Below are 17,847 nucleotides of genomic sequence, written 5' to 3' on the forward strand. Positions count from 1 at the left end.
TTGTAACTATTTGTTTTATTACTGTGGAATTTCCAAAAGAAAGCATTTGTAAAAATTAAAAGAAAAATTAAAAATAATAAGTTGCATTACTGAAATAAATGCACTTTTCGACGATATTCTAATTTTTCGAGTTTGTTTCACCTGTATATATACCTACGTATATGTATATACTGTATACGTATAAAGACAATACAGTAGTACAGTATCGATATTTGTACAGTATACGTATAAATACAATTTTTCGTCCTAAGAGCGAGGCACGCGTTGCTTTATGGGAAATGGAGGCTCCCTCTCAGAGGGCTTTCCCTCGGACTCAAAGCGTGCTTTAACGCCCTCGGACAGAGAGCAAACTACAACTCCCATGGTGCCCTTCGCGTTGGCGGTGGGATGGTCTTTGTGAGGCGGTTGGGGGTGTGAGCGAGGAGGGAAAGAGAACCGCGGCGGTTTGGCGCCTCTTTCTTTTCCTTTAGAAGGCAAAGGAAAAAAGGGCGGGGGGCAGGAGGAGCGCGCGGCTCCAATAAGGGGCTCTGGTGGGGAGGGGGAGGCGGAGTCTACGTGCTGCGGGAGGATCCCTCAGAGGAGGGGAGACGGGAGAGGAGAAATAGGGGCGCATGCGCACGCCGCCCGAGTGCAGCCACCGCAGCTACTACAGCCCGCTGTTGTTGCCGTGCGAGAGCGAGAGCAGTAGCGGCGCGAGCGTGAGGGGGGAAAGAAGCGAAAGTTCGTCTCGCGCTCAGGGAACAGCGGCGGGAGGAGCAGCAGCAGCAGCAAGCAGCTTAACCGCCTGCTTGCCTGCTACGCGCGCGCCCAGCCTTCGGCCGGCCCTGATTGGCGCGCGCGCCTGCCTCTCGTTCCATTTCCACCTTTCCTTTTTTCCTCTCTCTCTCTCCCGTTCCTCCTCCCGTTTTGTTTTTGCGTTTCTCTCTCATCTTCAGCGCGCGGTCGGGATAAACGAGAGATAGCTTTGCTGCCATTATTATTACTACTACTATTATTTTGATAAAAGTCCAAGCCAAGAATTAAAAAGAATAAGAAAGATGGTGGACCGCGAGCAGCTGGTGCAGAAAGCCCGGCTGGCTGAGCAAGCCGAGAGATACGACGACATGGCGGCCGCCATGAAGAACGTGAGTCTATCCTCCTCCCTCCTCCTCCCGGTTTCCTCCGCTGCTGCTGCCGCCGCGGCCGCCACCGCAGAAGGGCCCTCCCTCCTCCTTTTCCCCTTTCCCCTCCCTCCCGTCTGCCTCCTTTGTTGCGGGGGGAGGGGGGTGCCACCCTTTTTTATTGAGAGGATGGGGATTCAGTTTTTCCCCCTCTGGGGGGGGGGTATTTCTGGGAGATATTCTTAAAAGAAGGGGATTACCGGGCTCCCCATCCCAATTTTCTTTTTTTGAGTGGAGGGGAGTAGGATGTGTCTAATGGTTAATATTCTTCATTTAGTGGGTCAGATAATTCACCCCTCCTTAATGTGCATAAATACATGAAATCAAAATGTTAACGTATTGATTATTATTGTAAATTAAAATAATCAACGTGTAGAATATATTGCTTCTGGTGGATATTATTGGAGATGCAGGGGGGAGTGAGAGAATTTGCAACCTTTCCCCAGATTTGTTCACTGACTGATGGAGGATAATGTGCCTTTTCTCTCTTTTTTTGACACGGGGAGGGGGTGTTTCTGGTAGGGTGAGAGAATTTTGTCTTCCTCACACCATGTATTTATTTATTGGATGGGGAGAGCTGTGGTGGCAATTGACAGGGTTTTTCATTATTAAGAGAAATGGAGAAATGGACTCATATTAATTTATTGGGAGGGGGAGATCAACATATTCGGGGGGGGGAAGAAAGATGGGGGGGGAGAAATGGACATGTTCTCAGAGGAGAGTGTATGCTATGTCTTATTTCTTGCACAGAAAATGTGTTTCTTTTTCAGTAAGGGACCAATGCACTTATTTAATCTGCATGCTTCAAAAGCATAAATGCTTTGATTTGTGGTGGTTGGTGGTAAGCAGGGGTCTCTTTTTCTCTGTCTTGAGGGTGGGAGAAATAATTCATACAAAGGGAAGAAATTAAAGGGAGGGGGATAATGTTTCCACAGAACCACCCCCACCCCACCCCCCATTTTAGAATGTATTTAGATTTTCAGTCTGCTCCATCCCAAATGAAATGATGGCTAGGGGAAATGCCATTGATGAATTCTCTTCATTTTGAAAGGGGGGGGGAGGTGCTGCTACTGGCTCTCTGTGGAGGCATTACTGTGTGTGTGTGTGTGTGTGTGTGTACACACACACACGTCCTCCTTGTCCACCCCTTTCCTTGCCCCATACAGAAATGCTTTGGGGAGTGAGTAAGGAGGTTTCTTCTCTTGTCACTCCCATTCTCCCCTCCACCCCACCTTGCAAGCATTTCTCCTGGGAGGTTGAAATGGCCTTGCAGAGCCAAGCCCCGAACTCTTCTCCACCATGCCTAGAGCAGAAAGAGATTTGCTCTCTATTCCCCATGTGCCCAAAGGATAATTCCCCTCCTTGGGGCCAGTGTCATCTTTAACCATCACCACTGGACCTCACACATTCACACCCATAGATATATCCATACCTGCAGCCTGCCTTGTTTTGCTATTACCTGCTGCCTGCATTAATATTTTGGTAGGGAAGTGCAGCTTCAAAAGGTGCCTTAAACAATAAAAGTAGCATTCCTGGAACAGATGCCCCTCCCTGAGTAAGTGTAATGGGAAGGGAACATGATGCTGTCTCTCCCCCCCCCTCCTGGAGATGCCCCTCCCTAAAGTTGCAATCCCCCCCCTTTTAAAGGGATGCTCTTTCCTGTCCTTTTCCATGTCAGTTTGTTCCTGAAGACGCTTGGCCCAACCTCTTACCATCTTACACTTTCCTTGGTCCCTGCTTCCCCAGATTTCTCATTTATTCCTTAGGGCACAGTGCCCCCCCCATTGAAATGTCCAGGTACCATTTTGGCCCCCTTGGGTGGATTTCCCTCCCCCCAAATGCTATTCTGGGCTTAAGGTGCTCTCAAATCCCCTCTCCCCCCCCCCCAGCACCTTCAGTGTTTCAGACGCACCTTGCACACCAAAAGGCATGTGCTTCTATTTCAGGTCTGATGGGGGGGGGGGTTGCTTTGTAAGATTAGGCACAACATCCTCTTCCCCTTGCTCTTTGGACGAAGTAAAGAGGATGTCCTCTTTTCTGCCTTATCATTGGGCCTAGTTAAAAATGGTTTCTCTTCTGCTTTGAGGGAGAGAAGTGGGGTGGTGGCGGCGATGACAGTGCAATTTATATATGGGTTCCCTCTTGTTTCACCCTGAAATTGGAGAAAAGTGAAGGACAGAATGTAACTTGTGTTGTGTCCTCTGCCCCCTCTCTCCCTCTTTATCTCTCCCTCCCTGGTGCTTGGGCGGTGCCTTTCCCATGAATTCATCTGCTGTGCCCTCCCTATTCAACCCCCCCCCCCGCCAACCCCACCCACAATCACCTATCATACCCTCTCTTAATCTGCCTCATGACAGGGCAAGGAACTGTCTTCATTGCAAAGAGCTGTCCTTAAGATTACATTTTGGGGGGATGTAAATGATCTGCAACACACTTTTGCACAGTGGTATGGTATTACTGTACAGGCAGAAAGCTCAAATCAGATATGTAGGTTAACCAGTAGGCAAATCTTTCCCTAGGGTTATTTCTCTCCCCCCCCCCACTATTATACATTATTCTCTCAGGTGAGGGAGAGAGGCATGCAATTCGGAAAGACCAGTGATTTCAATCTCTAGCAATCTTAGTATTTATCTAGGTTAGCTTTTCAAAAAGGAGGTTAAGATATGATGACGTGCTGTTAATTTTTATGTTTTAAAACGACAGCTGTAAATGGAACAGTTCTTAAATTGTGCAAGTAGGGTTTTTTTAAAATACAGGTTTCCTCTTTGAGTGTTCAATAAGTAAAAGGGGGGGGGGAGAGAGAAATCTTTGATGTGATCTTGCAAACAAAGCAATCGTAGGAGGCAGTATCAAGTCATTCCAGAAGATTCTGCATTTGTCATATTGCAGAGAGGCTAGACTGGGTGGAGAGAGGGAGGGAGGGGTTGCTTTAAAGAGGAGAACGGTTCTTTATATTTGTCTTGTTAGTCAGGTCTGAGCCTTTAAGAGAAGCCAGGGTGGCCTCTGTCTCTGATGAATAGTGAATACTGATCCAGAATTGTCGCAGTCTTGCCTGGGATGCTGTGCTCTCTCCCTGATTGCACCATTTTGTCATAACCGTTCGTTTGTCAAGCATATGAAACTGCTGAAGCTTAGCTAGGAGCAGAAGATGCAGCTAGCAGTATAATTAGGGTGGGGATCAGCTGGCATGGTAGTACTGTGTTAATATTTGAGCATCCCTCTGCAGGACCATTTGATGTCATATCATATTTTAAGATATGTGCATTTCATTTTATGATACCTGAAGACTGATACTTTCAGCAACCCTCTATTTCTGTTGCTTTATTGCTGTAATTGCCTTAAATGTACTAAGCAAATAAATCTGTGTAAAGAAGTAGAAATGCTAATCTCTTCTAAAACAGTAGCCTGGGATGTTACAGCACCTCAAGTCCAGCTGTGTTAGTATCTGGGTTTTTTGTTTTTTGTTTTGGAAATCTTTGCTCACTGCTTCCTGCTAGGGCCAACACAAAGATCTGGCCTGCTCTACTCGGAAAAGGAAATTTAAAGCCCATCGTAATGGACCGGGGCTGAGTTAACGCTTGACATTTTTCTCCATCTCCTTCTGCCACTGTGCAACACTTATTTCCCTCTACCCCACTTCCAGCTGTGTGGGAGACTTATGACCTCACACTCATTTCCGTAGCAAATCAATGATGTCACGTGTAAGAGTAGAAGCTGCAGTGCACCCAGATGGTAGCAGAGAGTGTACAAATGGCATTTGTCCAAGGTAATGCAGAAATGTAGTGATTGAATTTGGATTGACACCCCTCCTGTTGGAATGGACAGTGGATTTTAGGTCCTCATTAGCTTCTGCTTTTGCAACCAATGCACTTAATTCTCTTTATTGCCATCTATACTGTAGTTAACCATTCACTTTTTTGCAGTGGGCATTCATTATTAGGTCTCTTCTAACATCTCCCCAAAATTGCTTCTCCACTGCTACAGTTAAATGCACCCGCAGCCTAATAGTTAGTCTGAGCCTTTAGACCAGGCATAGGCAAACTCCGGCCCTCCAGGTGTTTGGGACTACAATTCCCACCATCCCTAGCTAAGAGGACAAGTGGTCAGGGACGATGGGAATTGTAGTCCCAAACATCTGGAGGGCCGGAGTTTGCCTATGCCTGATTTAGACTGTATCCTGATTGTAGTTTGTGGTTACCTTCTAAGACAACTTGTCAGCATGGGCAACTATGGCTTATTGAAGGTAGTGCACAAAACGGTGCTGCTGGTGTGTGTCCTCTTTTACCTGAATGTAAGAAGGGCCATGTTGGACCAGACCAAAGCCCATCTAATCCAATGCCCTGCTTCCTACAGTGCTCAACCAGATGCCTATAGGAAGCCCACACGCAGGAGCTGAGCACAATAGCACTTTTTTCACTGCCTCTGTTCCCTGAAGGTAGCATACAGTGATCAGGACTGGTAGCTCTCGATAGCTTTATCTCCCACGAATTTGCTGAAGCATTAATTTGTTGGGCAGTGTGTATGTACTGTCCAGAGGGAAGAGCTCAGAAGCATGACCTCCTCTTCAAGACTTTGCTCCATCCATCTGCTGGCTGGTCAAATATTAAGGCAGTTGGGTTAGTGTGAAGGCAACTCGCTGCCACGAATTGTCCTCTGCTAAAATGGAAGGACCACGGCATACATTCTCCTGCCCAGAGAGTGCCATTGGCAGCATTTCCTTAAGCTAGCAGTTGGCACACTTGCTAGTCCAAAAGATATCAGGGAATGCATTTAGGAGGTTAATACAGTTTAGTTCGTCCCTTAGCACACCTGGCAAGTGCTGGTTAAAAGTACCTCTTCGGCCTTGCTTTTGATGCTTCAGATGGGTTTATTTGGGACCCACCTTATTTCTGTGATTGCAAGTTGCTTTAAACTATTTTTAACGTTCTGTGTTTTAATTGTTGCAACCCACCCTGGGGCCTTGGGTCGAGGGGGTGGGGTGGCGAAATTGTTGTCATCGTCAAAGGTTGGGGGCCTGCCATTGCTTGCAAAGTTCCCCATGCATAGGATTCTGATTTGCTTTGTGTATAAAAGGTGATACCGTAGCTGTTTTGCAACTGGAATGAGAGAGTGTTTTGTGCAAGAGCCGTTAAACTGAGAAGGTTGCCCCCCCACCCCCCACCCCCCCCAAATTTTAGAATCTAAAATTCAGATATGTTGAAAGCATGTTTGATGTGGATGCATCAGCAATTCTGCTTCAGGATCAACTCCCATGGCCTGCCATACAGCTATTGCAGGATGCCTAGATCAATATCCATTAGTTGTAATGGAGATAAAGCCTCGCCCCTCCCTGACTCCTTGCAGTCTCTCTGGAGCTGGAAGTTCTTCCCAGCTCCTAGTTAATAAGAACTGCACCATGCCATCTGTATGCGGCCTTTAGCTTTGATGTGCTCTAACTGGATCATTTGTGGAATTTATTCAGATTTCATTCAAAAGTGCAGGGGCCTTCATTTTATTTTTTTAGTATCTCTGCCTCTGAAATAAGGAAGTGCAGTCACTGCTATCTTTGCAGGGGTTTTTTTTTGTATGTAATCTCCCCTTGAGATTAAATGTTAGTGTAGCCAGTGTTCCCCAAAATGGTGGTCCATGGACTGGTGCTGGACCGCAATCCATTGGGCTGCTGGTCCAGGGCAGTTCCACCACAACCCAGATTGGGTGACATGTTTCGGGAACCAAATATGGTACCAGTCCCTGGGACATGGGGGGAGTGTTGCTGGTCCATCACATTGGATAGTTTGAAAAGCATTGCTTTGTACCACAATGAGATAAAATCTTAACAGGTTTCCTTGACCTCAATACTAGTATCACATCTTGATGCAGCCTCCTACGTTCGAAGTTGTTATTTCAGTGTATTAGTTGCTTGCTTCACCAAGTGTTTCTAAGCAACTTGAAAAGATTTAAAAAGTTAAAAGCCTGTTTTAAAATCAGGGAGGAAAAGAGAACCATTACAGTGCAGTAAAAGCCACACAAAAATTATTATTGTTGTTGTTTATTGAATTTGTATATCGCCCTATACCCTAGGACAAATCCCTAGAACAAACCCAGTAAAACAGCACCTGAAATGTTGCCGTAAATCTTAACAAATATTTGTGGCTAGTTGTATCTCCTAAAGGTGCTGCCCTATTTCAAGCGTTTCCAGAGAAAGTGCAAACAAGCGATACTCATCCTTTGGGATGAGAAGTACGAGGAAACCTTTTTCGAATGTTTCTCTGTGGCCAAGTGTCCAAAATGTAATAATAGCATTAGGGCAAAGTGTGATGTTACAAGTGACCTTTAATGCACCCATACGCCGAGAGCGCTGCAGCTCTACAAAGATAGATCGGAAAGCTGCCCTTTGCGGCTACCAGTCTCAGTTAGGTCAGGAAGCAAAACGCCACGGGGAGTGGCCAGCCTTGGCCGCCAGCCAGTGTTTCATTCTTGCCAGAATGGGATCGTCCATGAAAATGAAAGTTCTCTGAGATGGAAAACCTTCAGAACTTTCTTTCTGTGTTGAGAAGTCAATTGAGACCCTGGGTAGTGGGAGCACATTATAGGAGCACTTTCCTCTTAAGAGTAACCAGTAAGTAGATTGTATGGATGAAGCAGTGATTGTGAACAAGAAGCAGGCCTCTTTTTTTGTCTTCTACCCTGCCCAAAGATGTCATTATTATTATTATTATTATTATTATTATTATTATTATTATTATTATTATTCCAAGTTGGGATTCAGGACCGCTTGCAACATTTAAAAACATGATAAAATGCAAAGTAAAGTAATAACAAACTAGCTAAAAGCAATAATTAGAATACATCAGAGACAAGCAATTTGCTCTGACAGCAGCCCCCAGTGGTCAGCCTTGTCTGCTTCTCAGTTTCCAAAGGCCTGTCTGAGCAGGAGGGTTTTAGTCTGCCAGCGGAAGGATAGCAAAGAGGGAGACAGTCAGATTTCTCTTGGGAGGGAATTCTGCAATACCAAGAGCAGCCACAGAAAAGGCACTTTACTGTGTCACCCCTAACCATGCCTCTGATGTTGATGGGACCGAGAGAAGGTGCTCACTTGAGGATCTCAGCACCTGGGCAGGTTTATATAGGGAGGCCTTTCAGGTCATCTGTTGCTGGGTAATTTGAGGGAAAGGTTTTTGTGTAGATGAAGAGTGGGAAAAATCGTTGCAAAGTCAGCTTGACTTTATGCAGTTTCTAAAAATGGCAGTGGGTTATTTATTTTTTAATCTTTCTTGAAGTCTGGTGAATGCAGGAAGATGGCAGGTTTGGGTTTTTGAAGAATGAAGGAAAACAACAGCAACAGTGACTGCTGGCCTGGTCTGGTGATACATTTCATCCACTTGGTAGCATTGTATGCCTAAACATTATGCTGTGCTGGCAAGGATGTGTTCCTTTTTAATGTTTTATGCTTTCCTTTTGCGGAAATGTTCCGTTGTCCTGAAGGCATCTTTAATGTTTTCATAGTTTGCGTGACATTCTGTAGGCTGCACAGTCCTGTCTAACCTACTGATGGCCCTCTGTTGAAGTGAATGCTGAACAAAGATGGTATTTAGCTTCCCTCCAGCTATGTAGTCCTGGTTCCTCAGATCACAAAGCTTTCTGGCCTTTGGTGCCTTGGTACTTCAGTAATTGGTCATACCTCTAGACCAGGATGGCCCCAAATCTCAATACCAAGTAGGCGGCAAGAGTACTTCAACATGGAACCTATGGGCCTCCTGGTGTGAGGGGAGGAGTAAGGCGAAAATCGGATGCCCCAAGCACCAGGCATTTGGAAGGCAGGGTCCTAAAGTCCTCCCACTTTCTTCCCAAAGCTGGGAAAGTGCTAACTAGGCTTTGGGAAGGAGGTGGGAGGACTTTAGGACCCTGTCAAGAGTCCTCCTGCCTTCTCCCCAAAGCCCAGCATCGAGGGCCACATGTGGCCCCTGGGCTGCATGTTGGACCACCCTGCTTTTAGACAGCAGCCTCACTTGCATGCCCCTTTCAACCAGGTATATTGAGAGGAACCCTTGGCCCTCGAGATGATGCAAAGCTACAGTTTGCATCATCTCTGGACACTGACCATGCTTGCTGGACTGGGGGGAGTTAGAGTTCAGCAACATCTGTAGCACCAAAGTTTTTCCCCACCTGCTTTAAACCCTAGCTGTGTGTGCACCTTTAAAGCATGGCTAAGCTTAACAGTGGTTTAAGGTGACATGTCTACTGGGCTGTTACATTGGGTGGGCCAGAAGAACGGTAGCAGACTGTGCTGAAAGGGAAAGCACTGGTCAGAATGCAATATCCTAAATTGATTCCTCAGTATGATATAGCATTTGCCTTTTTACCTGCTATATTCTCACGCTGTCTGCACATGGTTCTATTGGGTGGCTTTTGATTGCTCGTTCTTTGTTCCCGTTCTACACTCTGAACCTTTCAGTGAACAGGAGGAGGAAGAGACATTCCTAATATGTTAACTTTGTTATTAGCAAGATGCTCTGTGCTTCCATATCAGAAGGGGCACAGCCCTTCTCTCCCCACCACATGCAACCTAGTCACAGGTGCAGGTGCATGTCTATTAAATCTTTGTTCTGGGTAGAGCATGAGATAATTCTGCAAACTAATGAACAAGCTTGAGAGAGCTGATTGTCTACTTCAAATATCAAAGTGACATTTCCCCTCCCCCCTTGCAATGGACTATCACAGCAACCCCCCCCCTGGAAACGGGTTTCAGAAATGCCTAAGTTTTATTGGGCATGTGTATAGCAATCTTTCACCTGGAAGTGTGGGAATGGAGGTGCCAAAATACACAAGCCTTGAGCTTCATGTTGAAAAGACTCAAGCCTTGAGAATTGTTGAGAATTCCTGATGTTAGAATATCTGAGTGGCACAGAAAGCTGCTCAGTCCCATATTGTTAACATCTAGTGCATCGGCTCAATTAAACCTCTTGTGAATATAAAATCTTGGATGTATATTACTGAATAATTCACTTTTTTTTTTAAAAAAAGTCCAGGGCATTCTAAACCAGGCACCCCCAAACTCTGGCCCTCCAGATGTTTTGGCCTACAACTCCCATGATCCCTAGGACCAGTGTTCGGGGAAGATGGGAATTGTAGAAGTTTGGGGGCGCCTGTTCTAAACAGGCCCATTTAGGTGTGTGTTGGATGCATACATAAATTGCATCTGTGGAATAAAATGGAAGCTTCTGTTTGAAGTGGCATCAGTGTTAGAAATCAGCCAGGTGCGTTTTGCAACAGGCGTCGTTCCACTTGCGTGGAGATCTCTGGATGCCAGGTTGGCAACTGACATCTCCATCTGGCTGGTAAGCAGGTAAGCAGAAGAGCTCATTTATTGCATTTATATCCCACTCCTTTTCTCTAAGGAGTACATGGTTCACTCCCCTCCTCTGTTAATCCCGACAACGACCCTTTGAGGTAGGTTAGGAGGCTGTGAGTGACTCCAAGGTCACCCAGTGGGCTTCCTGACTGAGTGGAGATTTGAACCCTGATCTCCCAGGTCCTAGTCTTGACACTCTCACCACTACACCACACTGGCTTCCTAGAGTCCTCCTGCTACGTGGCAGCTCTATAAATTAAGTAGGTAAATAAATATGGGGAAATCAAAGTGTCACTTAGAGAAGGATCTGAAATATTTCCCTTGAATTGATTTTATTCTAGATGGTTGTATTTGATGCTTTTGTTGTTGTTGTTTAGTCGTTTAGTCGTGTCCGACTCTTCGTGACCCCATGGACCAGAGCATGCCAGGCACTCCTGTCTTGCACTGCCTCCCGCAGTTTGGTCAAACTCATGTTCGTAGCTTCGATTTGATGCTTTAACGTGCTGTAAACGGCATTGAGGCCTTGTCTTTAAAATATAGTGTGTTGATGAAATGAATAACAAGAGCAACAACAAATTTCACTGGGGGAAAATGGCGCCTAGACATTCTGCTGTTGGCGGTTAACTTATATATCTTGAGTTTCCAACACTGAGTGCAATCAGTTGGTTTTAGAACTGACTTCTGTGTTTTGGCTGCAATGTTGCTCACCCCTTAAAAGTGGAGCCACGACCCACTTGGGATAAAGTCTTGATTTCTCAAACAGCTGACTCTGAGGCAGCTGCGCTGGTGCTGACGGGCGGGGCTCCCCCAGGGATGGCAGGAGGACAAAGGGATGTAGGGGGCTGTGTTGCTTGAACACCTGAACCCTGCCTGATCACCTCATCGAGGCACCGCTTGGCTTTAGCTAATGATCCAGGTCATAAATGTGCAGAGCCAGGCTATTAAGCGGAAATGTGTAGGCTTAAAATTATTATAGGCCATTGAACTTGGAGACTTTAATGGGCACGCTCCCTTCCCTTCTCCATAGTAACAGCACAGCTTAGTTTAAAGCAGGGGTCAGCAAACTTTTCCAGCCATGGTCCACGGTCCACTGTCCCTCAGACCTTGTAGGGGGCTGGACTATATTTTGGGGGAATAAATGAACGAATTCTTATGCCCCACAAATAGCCCAGAGATGCATTTTAAATAAAAGTACACATTCTACTCATGTAAAAGAACGCTGATTCCTGGACCGTCCGCGGGCCGGATTTAGAAGGCGATTGGGCTGAGAAGAGTCTAAAAAGCCCGAGACACAAATTTTCACGGCCCTCTAGCGGCTATGGTGCCCCATATATTAGAAGTAATATTAACTTTGGAAGTGTATGCTTGATTCTTACCAAACTAAACCTCCTAAGCTAGCACTAGTCAGTGTGGTGTATTGATCAGAGTGTTGGATTAGGGGCTAGAAGACCAGGGTTCAAATGCTTTACTTGGCCTTGAAGCTCGCTGGGTGACCTTGGGCCAGGCACTGCCTCTCGGCCTAACCTACCTCTCAGGGTTGTTGTGCGGATAAACTGGGGATGGGGACAACTGTGTACACCGTCTTGAGCTACTTGGTGGGATATAAATACTTCCGCATCTTTTTTCTTGCACCAAACTCACAATGAGAGCTGAGCTACACTTCTTGGGCGTATTCAGCCGCAGGTAGAAAGAAAAAGGAAGAATAAAGCTGTCCTTCAGCAATGACCACCAGCCTTGTAAAGACCGCAAAAGTTTCTGTGCTGGAGGAGGTTTATCTTTTTGATAGCCCCCCCCCTTTATATTGCACACAGAAGTGGTCAGTCCGGCCTCCCATCAGGTCGCTTTCCTGAGTGCAATTTCAGGTTTGGCTACCTGGCAAGTGGATAAATACAAGGTTGTCTCAGGCAGCAAGCAGATACTGCCTGGTGGGTAATGCGAAAATGTCAGCAAAAAAAGCCAGATTTAGTCAAGCTTTTAACTATGCAATACTGTTGCTATGGAGAATAACTTGCTGGGCTTTTGTAGTCTTGAGTAAACACTTGCTCCTTCATTCACGTGACAGAACCAGTTGCTTGAATGAGCCCTGTGTCATAAACTGGTTGTGTGATCTCCAGCTTGTGCATGTGATAAAAGATGGTCTAGGCCAGGCATGGCCAAACTTGGCCCTCCAGCTGTTTTGGGACTACAACTCCCCATCATCCCTAGCTAACAGGACCAGTGATCTGGGATGATGGGAATTGTAGTCCCAAAACAGCTGTGGGGCCAAGTTTGGCCATGCCTGGTTTAGGCTGCTGATCCCTCCCTCCCCCCCCCCCCCCCGGCGGAGGGCTGGTGATGGGAAGCAAATAACTTAAGAGGTATTGTTTTAAAGAAAAAGTGACAGGGGTTTTAGTGCAGAACCTTGTATTCTTCTCAGGCTGAAAGTTCCACACCTATCTTGTTAACCCTGTGATGCTGACCAATCGTGAGACACCTTTGTACTGCTGGTGATCGTTTCGACGTTGCCAATAAGCAGATAGCCCTTGTAGGAATGATGGAATTGGGGCATTCATTTTTACATTGGGGGGGGGGTTCCTCCTCAAGAACGTCCCAAATAGTCGAATGGTAATAAAAACAAGCCAGTGCAAAATTGTGCTGTGACAGCTATTGAAATTATTACAGGGTATATGCCTTATTTGGTGTCTTCCCCCTGGTTTACAAGTAAACCGTGAGTCAAATGAATTTTAGGAAACTTTAAAAAAAGAAAGAAAGAAATGGAAAGCTTTCTGCGGAAAATTGTAGCAGTAAAAAAAAATGTAGGCATAAAAAACCACTTCTCCCTACCTCTGCGTGAATAGGAAAGGAAGAGGCAGGGTCTTGAAGGCAGCTGGTAGGTGAAAGCAGGTGAGCGTAAGAAAAGATTTAAAAGAGGGGAGGTGTTTCCGATGGGAGAGAAGGTATGGGGTGGGAAATGGCAGGAGAGGAGGAGGTCACATAGTTGGGAGCTGCAGAACAGCAGAAGTGAGGAGGCTGGGCCTCCCTGTAATGGATAACTAACCATACATTGCCTGCAGGTTTCTGTAAATGTACAGTACAGTAACATTGCAGAATAGCAGAGTCAGCTGACATGATTCAGCTCCTTTTGAAGACTTTCGATGACGCAAGGGAACGTCTTGGTCCGTTTGTGGAATTATGAACAGTGATGAACCTTGGGAGGAAATTCAGAATTGCCCCTGAGAAGACCCTTAATCATAATTGATACGGCAGGAGTATGTATGGTCTGCTGTCACCCTGGTTATTTCATACCAAGTTGAGACGTTCCTTCAGACAAGCTGGCTTTGTCTTAGGCTAGCTTCTGAACACTTTCAAGGGCGAGAAAATGTAAAGTGTGCTACGGTGGTCCAATCCTTGGCCAGAGGAGTGACACTAGAAACACCGATACATAGAGCATGCTTCTCACTTTCCAGAGATCCAGGCTAAAAGGGTGGGTGTTTCTCTGAAGTGTAGCTACATTTTGTATTTTTTGGAATTTATTGTCTGCTTGGCTTTCATTGTTGTCCCCTCTCTTCGTTGACTGCTTAGCGTGTTTTGGTTTTAAGCAGTGTATATAAATATATAAAATAAATAAGCCACACCAAATTCCCAGCTAGCAAACAACATAAAGCCACTACAGCATTTTTAAGATAGACTTTGCATGTTTTCTGGTTTTGAAACATTTCATAGCCTGGTAAATAAGCGCTTAAAAGCTTGAGGAAATCAAACAGCCGAGTACCCCGTTGTTCTTAAATAAGGTGGGTGTGCCTTGTAGCTGCAAGCTGAGTTTGGGGCAATTAGCATTTTTACATTTAAGAGTCCAGAGGATATTGAAATACTCTGGTGTTGAGTATTTCAATTCCCTGCCAACCTCAATTTTGTTTTCCTCAAATCTCAGAATGCTCTTTCTGCTGCCAATGTTTCTGGAAAATTAGGCCTCTAACCCTTTAGCAGTTCCCAAATTAACGCTCTCAGTGTGAGGTCATATAGAATTCTGGGTTGGGTAGGGTAGATCAGATGCCATTAAATACCATGGCATGGGTTTCTAGAGCAGTGAATCAAGGTCTAAGTTTGGATAACTGAATAACTGACTAACTTCAGAATGAAGCCTCAGAGGATGGGACTTCTGTCAGTTAAGTGATAGAGATACATATATCTCTATCTATCTGTTTATCTATCTACCTATCTCATTTGCAGGTTTAGGACAGGGTTCCTGTTCTGATCTGCATTAAATTCCGCTTCACCTCTTCCATTTGCAGAGGCAGAAAACTTCATTCTTCCCACCCAAGCGATAAACACCTGTATGTCATGATTCATTTCCCCTTGGTTCTGAACTTTCGAAATTGAGACAAGGCACTTCTCTGTTCAGGCAAGCTTCCAAATATTTTATTTAATGTACTCACTAAGTCAAATTCGCATGCTCATTAGTTAATGGTTAAATGTTTAAGAAGTGTTCAGTCATTATATTCATTATCCACTAGTTACATTTGTGGTTTAGTGGATTAGAGTCAGATTTAGTCAGGGCGACTTTGATTCACTTAACTGCTTCACTACAAAGTTCATTAGATGACAGCTTGATGCAGCCTCTCGGAGTGAATTGGATAAATTGGGGTATCCTTCATCCCATCCACCAAAAGAGAATGATGAAGACCATGAGATGTTTACTGGCCCTTTCTGTGATATTTGCCATGAAAAGTAGCAGTGAAAGTTAGAGCCATTGCCCAAATCATGCTATGCATGAAGGAAATTTTGACCTGCATATTTCTAGTGCAAATCTCAAGAGGGCAGAGAGGGAATTTTGTCTTGAAAAACTCAAGAGGTAGTGGACAGTAGCTGTGCTCAATGGACAAGTGCTTGTCTCAGTATGACAACTAATGTGAGGGAGCAGCCCTCGGCTTAGGAAAGAGCGTATCTTCAAGATTTACGCAACCAAGATCTGCATTTGCAATCTCGTAGGACAATGCAACACTAATTAGCACGGGAATTTTCACTTCATACAAATAGGCTACAATTGTTCTAATTGATCGGAATTTTGTCATTCAGGGAGAGAACTATTAAAATTACTCATCCCCTCGGATGGAATCAGTTGGCATGCTCGGGTCTGACTCATTCCTGCGCCTACTCACAAGTTCTTCAGATTTTGGTTTTCTGTCATGAGTGCATTTCTGCCCCTTTGAACAAAGATAGTAATTGTGCCAGAGGCCCTCAATGTTTTCTAGGAATGGTGAATCTTGAGGTGGAACAGGAACTCCCAAAAGCACGCTGTCTTTTCTCCTAAAAAAAACCATTGATTGTAAGAATGTGCTTGCGGCAAGCTGCAAGAGCCTTAAAGCATGGTCATATCCAATGTGGGGGAATCATTTGCTGTAGGAACTCAGGTTAGAATAACAAAAGCAAAATGACTACAGGAAATATTAATTGCTGTTAATTACCATCCTCTGACTGTGTACTGATCATGTGAGACGTCAACTTTGCCGTTGCATCATTCTGTTGCCAGTGAATTAACACTCACCTGCTTTTATACAACTGTCTCTTCATATAACATAATGCAGAGGAACAGCCTTCTCAAATCGACAAATGTAGCACAGCAGGCCGTAGTAATAAGTCTTGCCTATGGTGCCAGCCCCTAGGTGCATGGATGCGAAACCTAATGAAGCGGAAGGCTGTAAAGATGGTAGGATCATAGAATTGTAGAGTTGGAAGGGACCCCAATAGTCATCTAGTCCAACCCCCTGCAGTGCAGGAATCTCAGCTAAAGCATCCATGACAGATGGCCATCCAACTTCTGCTTAAAAGCCTCCAATGAAGGAGAGTCCGTAACCTCCTGAGGGAGCCCATTCAGACAGCTCTTACTGGCAGAAAGTTCTTCCCGATGTTTAGTCGGAATCTCCTTCCTTGTAACTTTTAAGCTATTGGTTTGACTCCCACCCTCCGGAGCGGGACTAAACAAGCTTGGTCCATCTTCCACGTGACAGCCCTTAAGATATTGGAAGATGGCAGGCATATTTCCTCTTGGTCTCCTCTTTACCAGGCTGAACACACCCAGCTACTTCAAGCGCTCCTCATAAGGCTTGGTTTAGAGTGGGTGCAAGTTATTGGTACCTACTGATGAACTTAAAACGCAAAAGCCCCCTGTTTATATTGTGGACCAGTTAACTCCATAATTATTGGGTGGCCTGCTTTGGGTGTGCATGTAGTCCCTCCCTGCGCTGTGTGTGTGTGTGTTATTGTTTTGTTACTATGTACAGTAAACGTATTTTTGTGTTTTTATATTGTTAACTCTCTTGGGGTCCTCTGATGAAGAGGGGTATAGAAATTTAATAATATTGTGAGTGTGCAAAAGGCAGCAAAACTGAGTTTTATCATGCAGTGCATCGTTAAAACAATAGAGCTCACTTCCACAGGTGGCATGGATGGCTTCCAAAGAGGGTTGGACGGATTTATGGAGAAGGCCATTGATAACTTCTAGCCATGATGGAGGCTGTGCCCTGTCTACACAGTGAGAGGCATCAATGCTTCTGAAGGCCAGTTGCTGGAAACCACAGGAGGGGAGGGGGCTCTTGTGCTCAGATCCTGCTTGTGGGTTTCCTGCAGGCATCCGGTCAGCCACTGTGAGAACAGGATGCGGGAATCGACGGGCCACTGGCTTGATCCAGAAGGCTTTTCTTACATTCTTATTTTCCCCGGCATAAATGCCCAGACCATGGGTCGGCAAACTAAGGCCCATGGGCCGGATCAGGCCCAATTACCTTCTGGATCTGGCCCATGGACGGTCCAGGAATTGCCATGTGGATCGCCAAGCATGTGTTCTTTTCCCCCTCCCTCACATGGTGGTGGCGCCTCCTCCCTCCCGCCTCCTGGCTTCTCCCTGCCCTGCCTAGAGGAGGAAGGGGGCTGGGCTTTGTTGGTGCCAGCAGCAGCAGCTGCGCTCGAGCGGCCGCCATTTAAAGCAGCCCCCCCTCTGGAGCCCGCTCATCGTCCCTCTGCTGCCGCCAGCGCCTCCTGCTTGCAAGACACAAGTAAGCAGCCACCGGGGCTCGTGGTGCTCTTGCATCATTCCCCTCCCCCCCCCAAAAAAATTATAGTCCGGCCCCCCACAATGTCTGAGGGACAGTGGACCCGGCCCCCTGCTGAAAAAGTTTGCTGACCCCTGGCCCAGACAGAGGCCAAGACAGTTTACTTGAAGTGCTGGTAGCTTATGGATGTCCATATTCTTTTCACAAGATGGGAGTTCCATAGATTACAGTTACTGCATTTGCTTTGCCTACTTTAAAGCGGTTCATTCAAAACTTTTTACAGAATGTGGACTTAATGTCCTGCCAAAGTCTTGAGGCTTTCCCAAAA

General features: G+C 45.7%; 1 protein-coding gene across 1 annotated transcript in view; it reads left to right on the plus strand.

The window, feature by feature from the left end:
- The first annotated feature begins 545 nt into the window (after positions 1–545).
- Positions 546–17,847, plus strand: part of YWHAG (tyrosine 3-monooxygenase/tryptophan 5-monooxygenase activation protein gamma) — a 29,096-nt gene continuing 11,794 nt past the window's right edge. Inside the window, exon 1 of the mRNA XM_035139386.2 lies at positions 546–1,124. Coding sequence (XP_034995277.1) covers positions 1,038–1,124 — 87 coding nt within the window. The 5' untranslated portion in view covers positions 546–1,037. The remainder of the gene's footprint in view (positions 1,125–17,847) is intronic.

This window comes from Zootoca vivipara, chromosome 15 (assembly GCF_963506605.1).
Source record: "Zootoca vivipara chromosome 15, rZooViv1.1, whole genome shotgun sequence".
NCBI classification, from domain to species: Eukaryota; Metazoa; Chordata; class Lepidosauria; order Squamata; family Lacertidae; genus Zootoca; species Zootoca vivipara.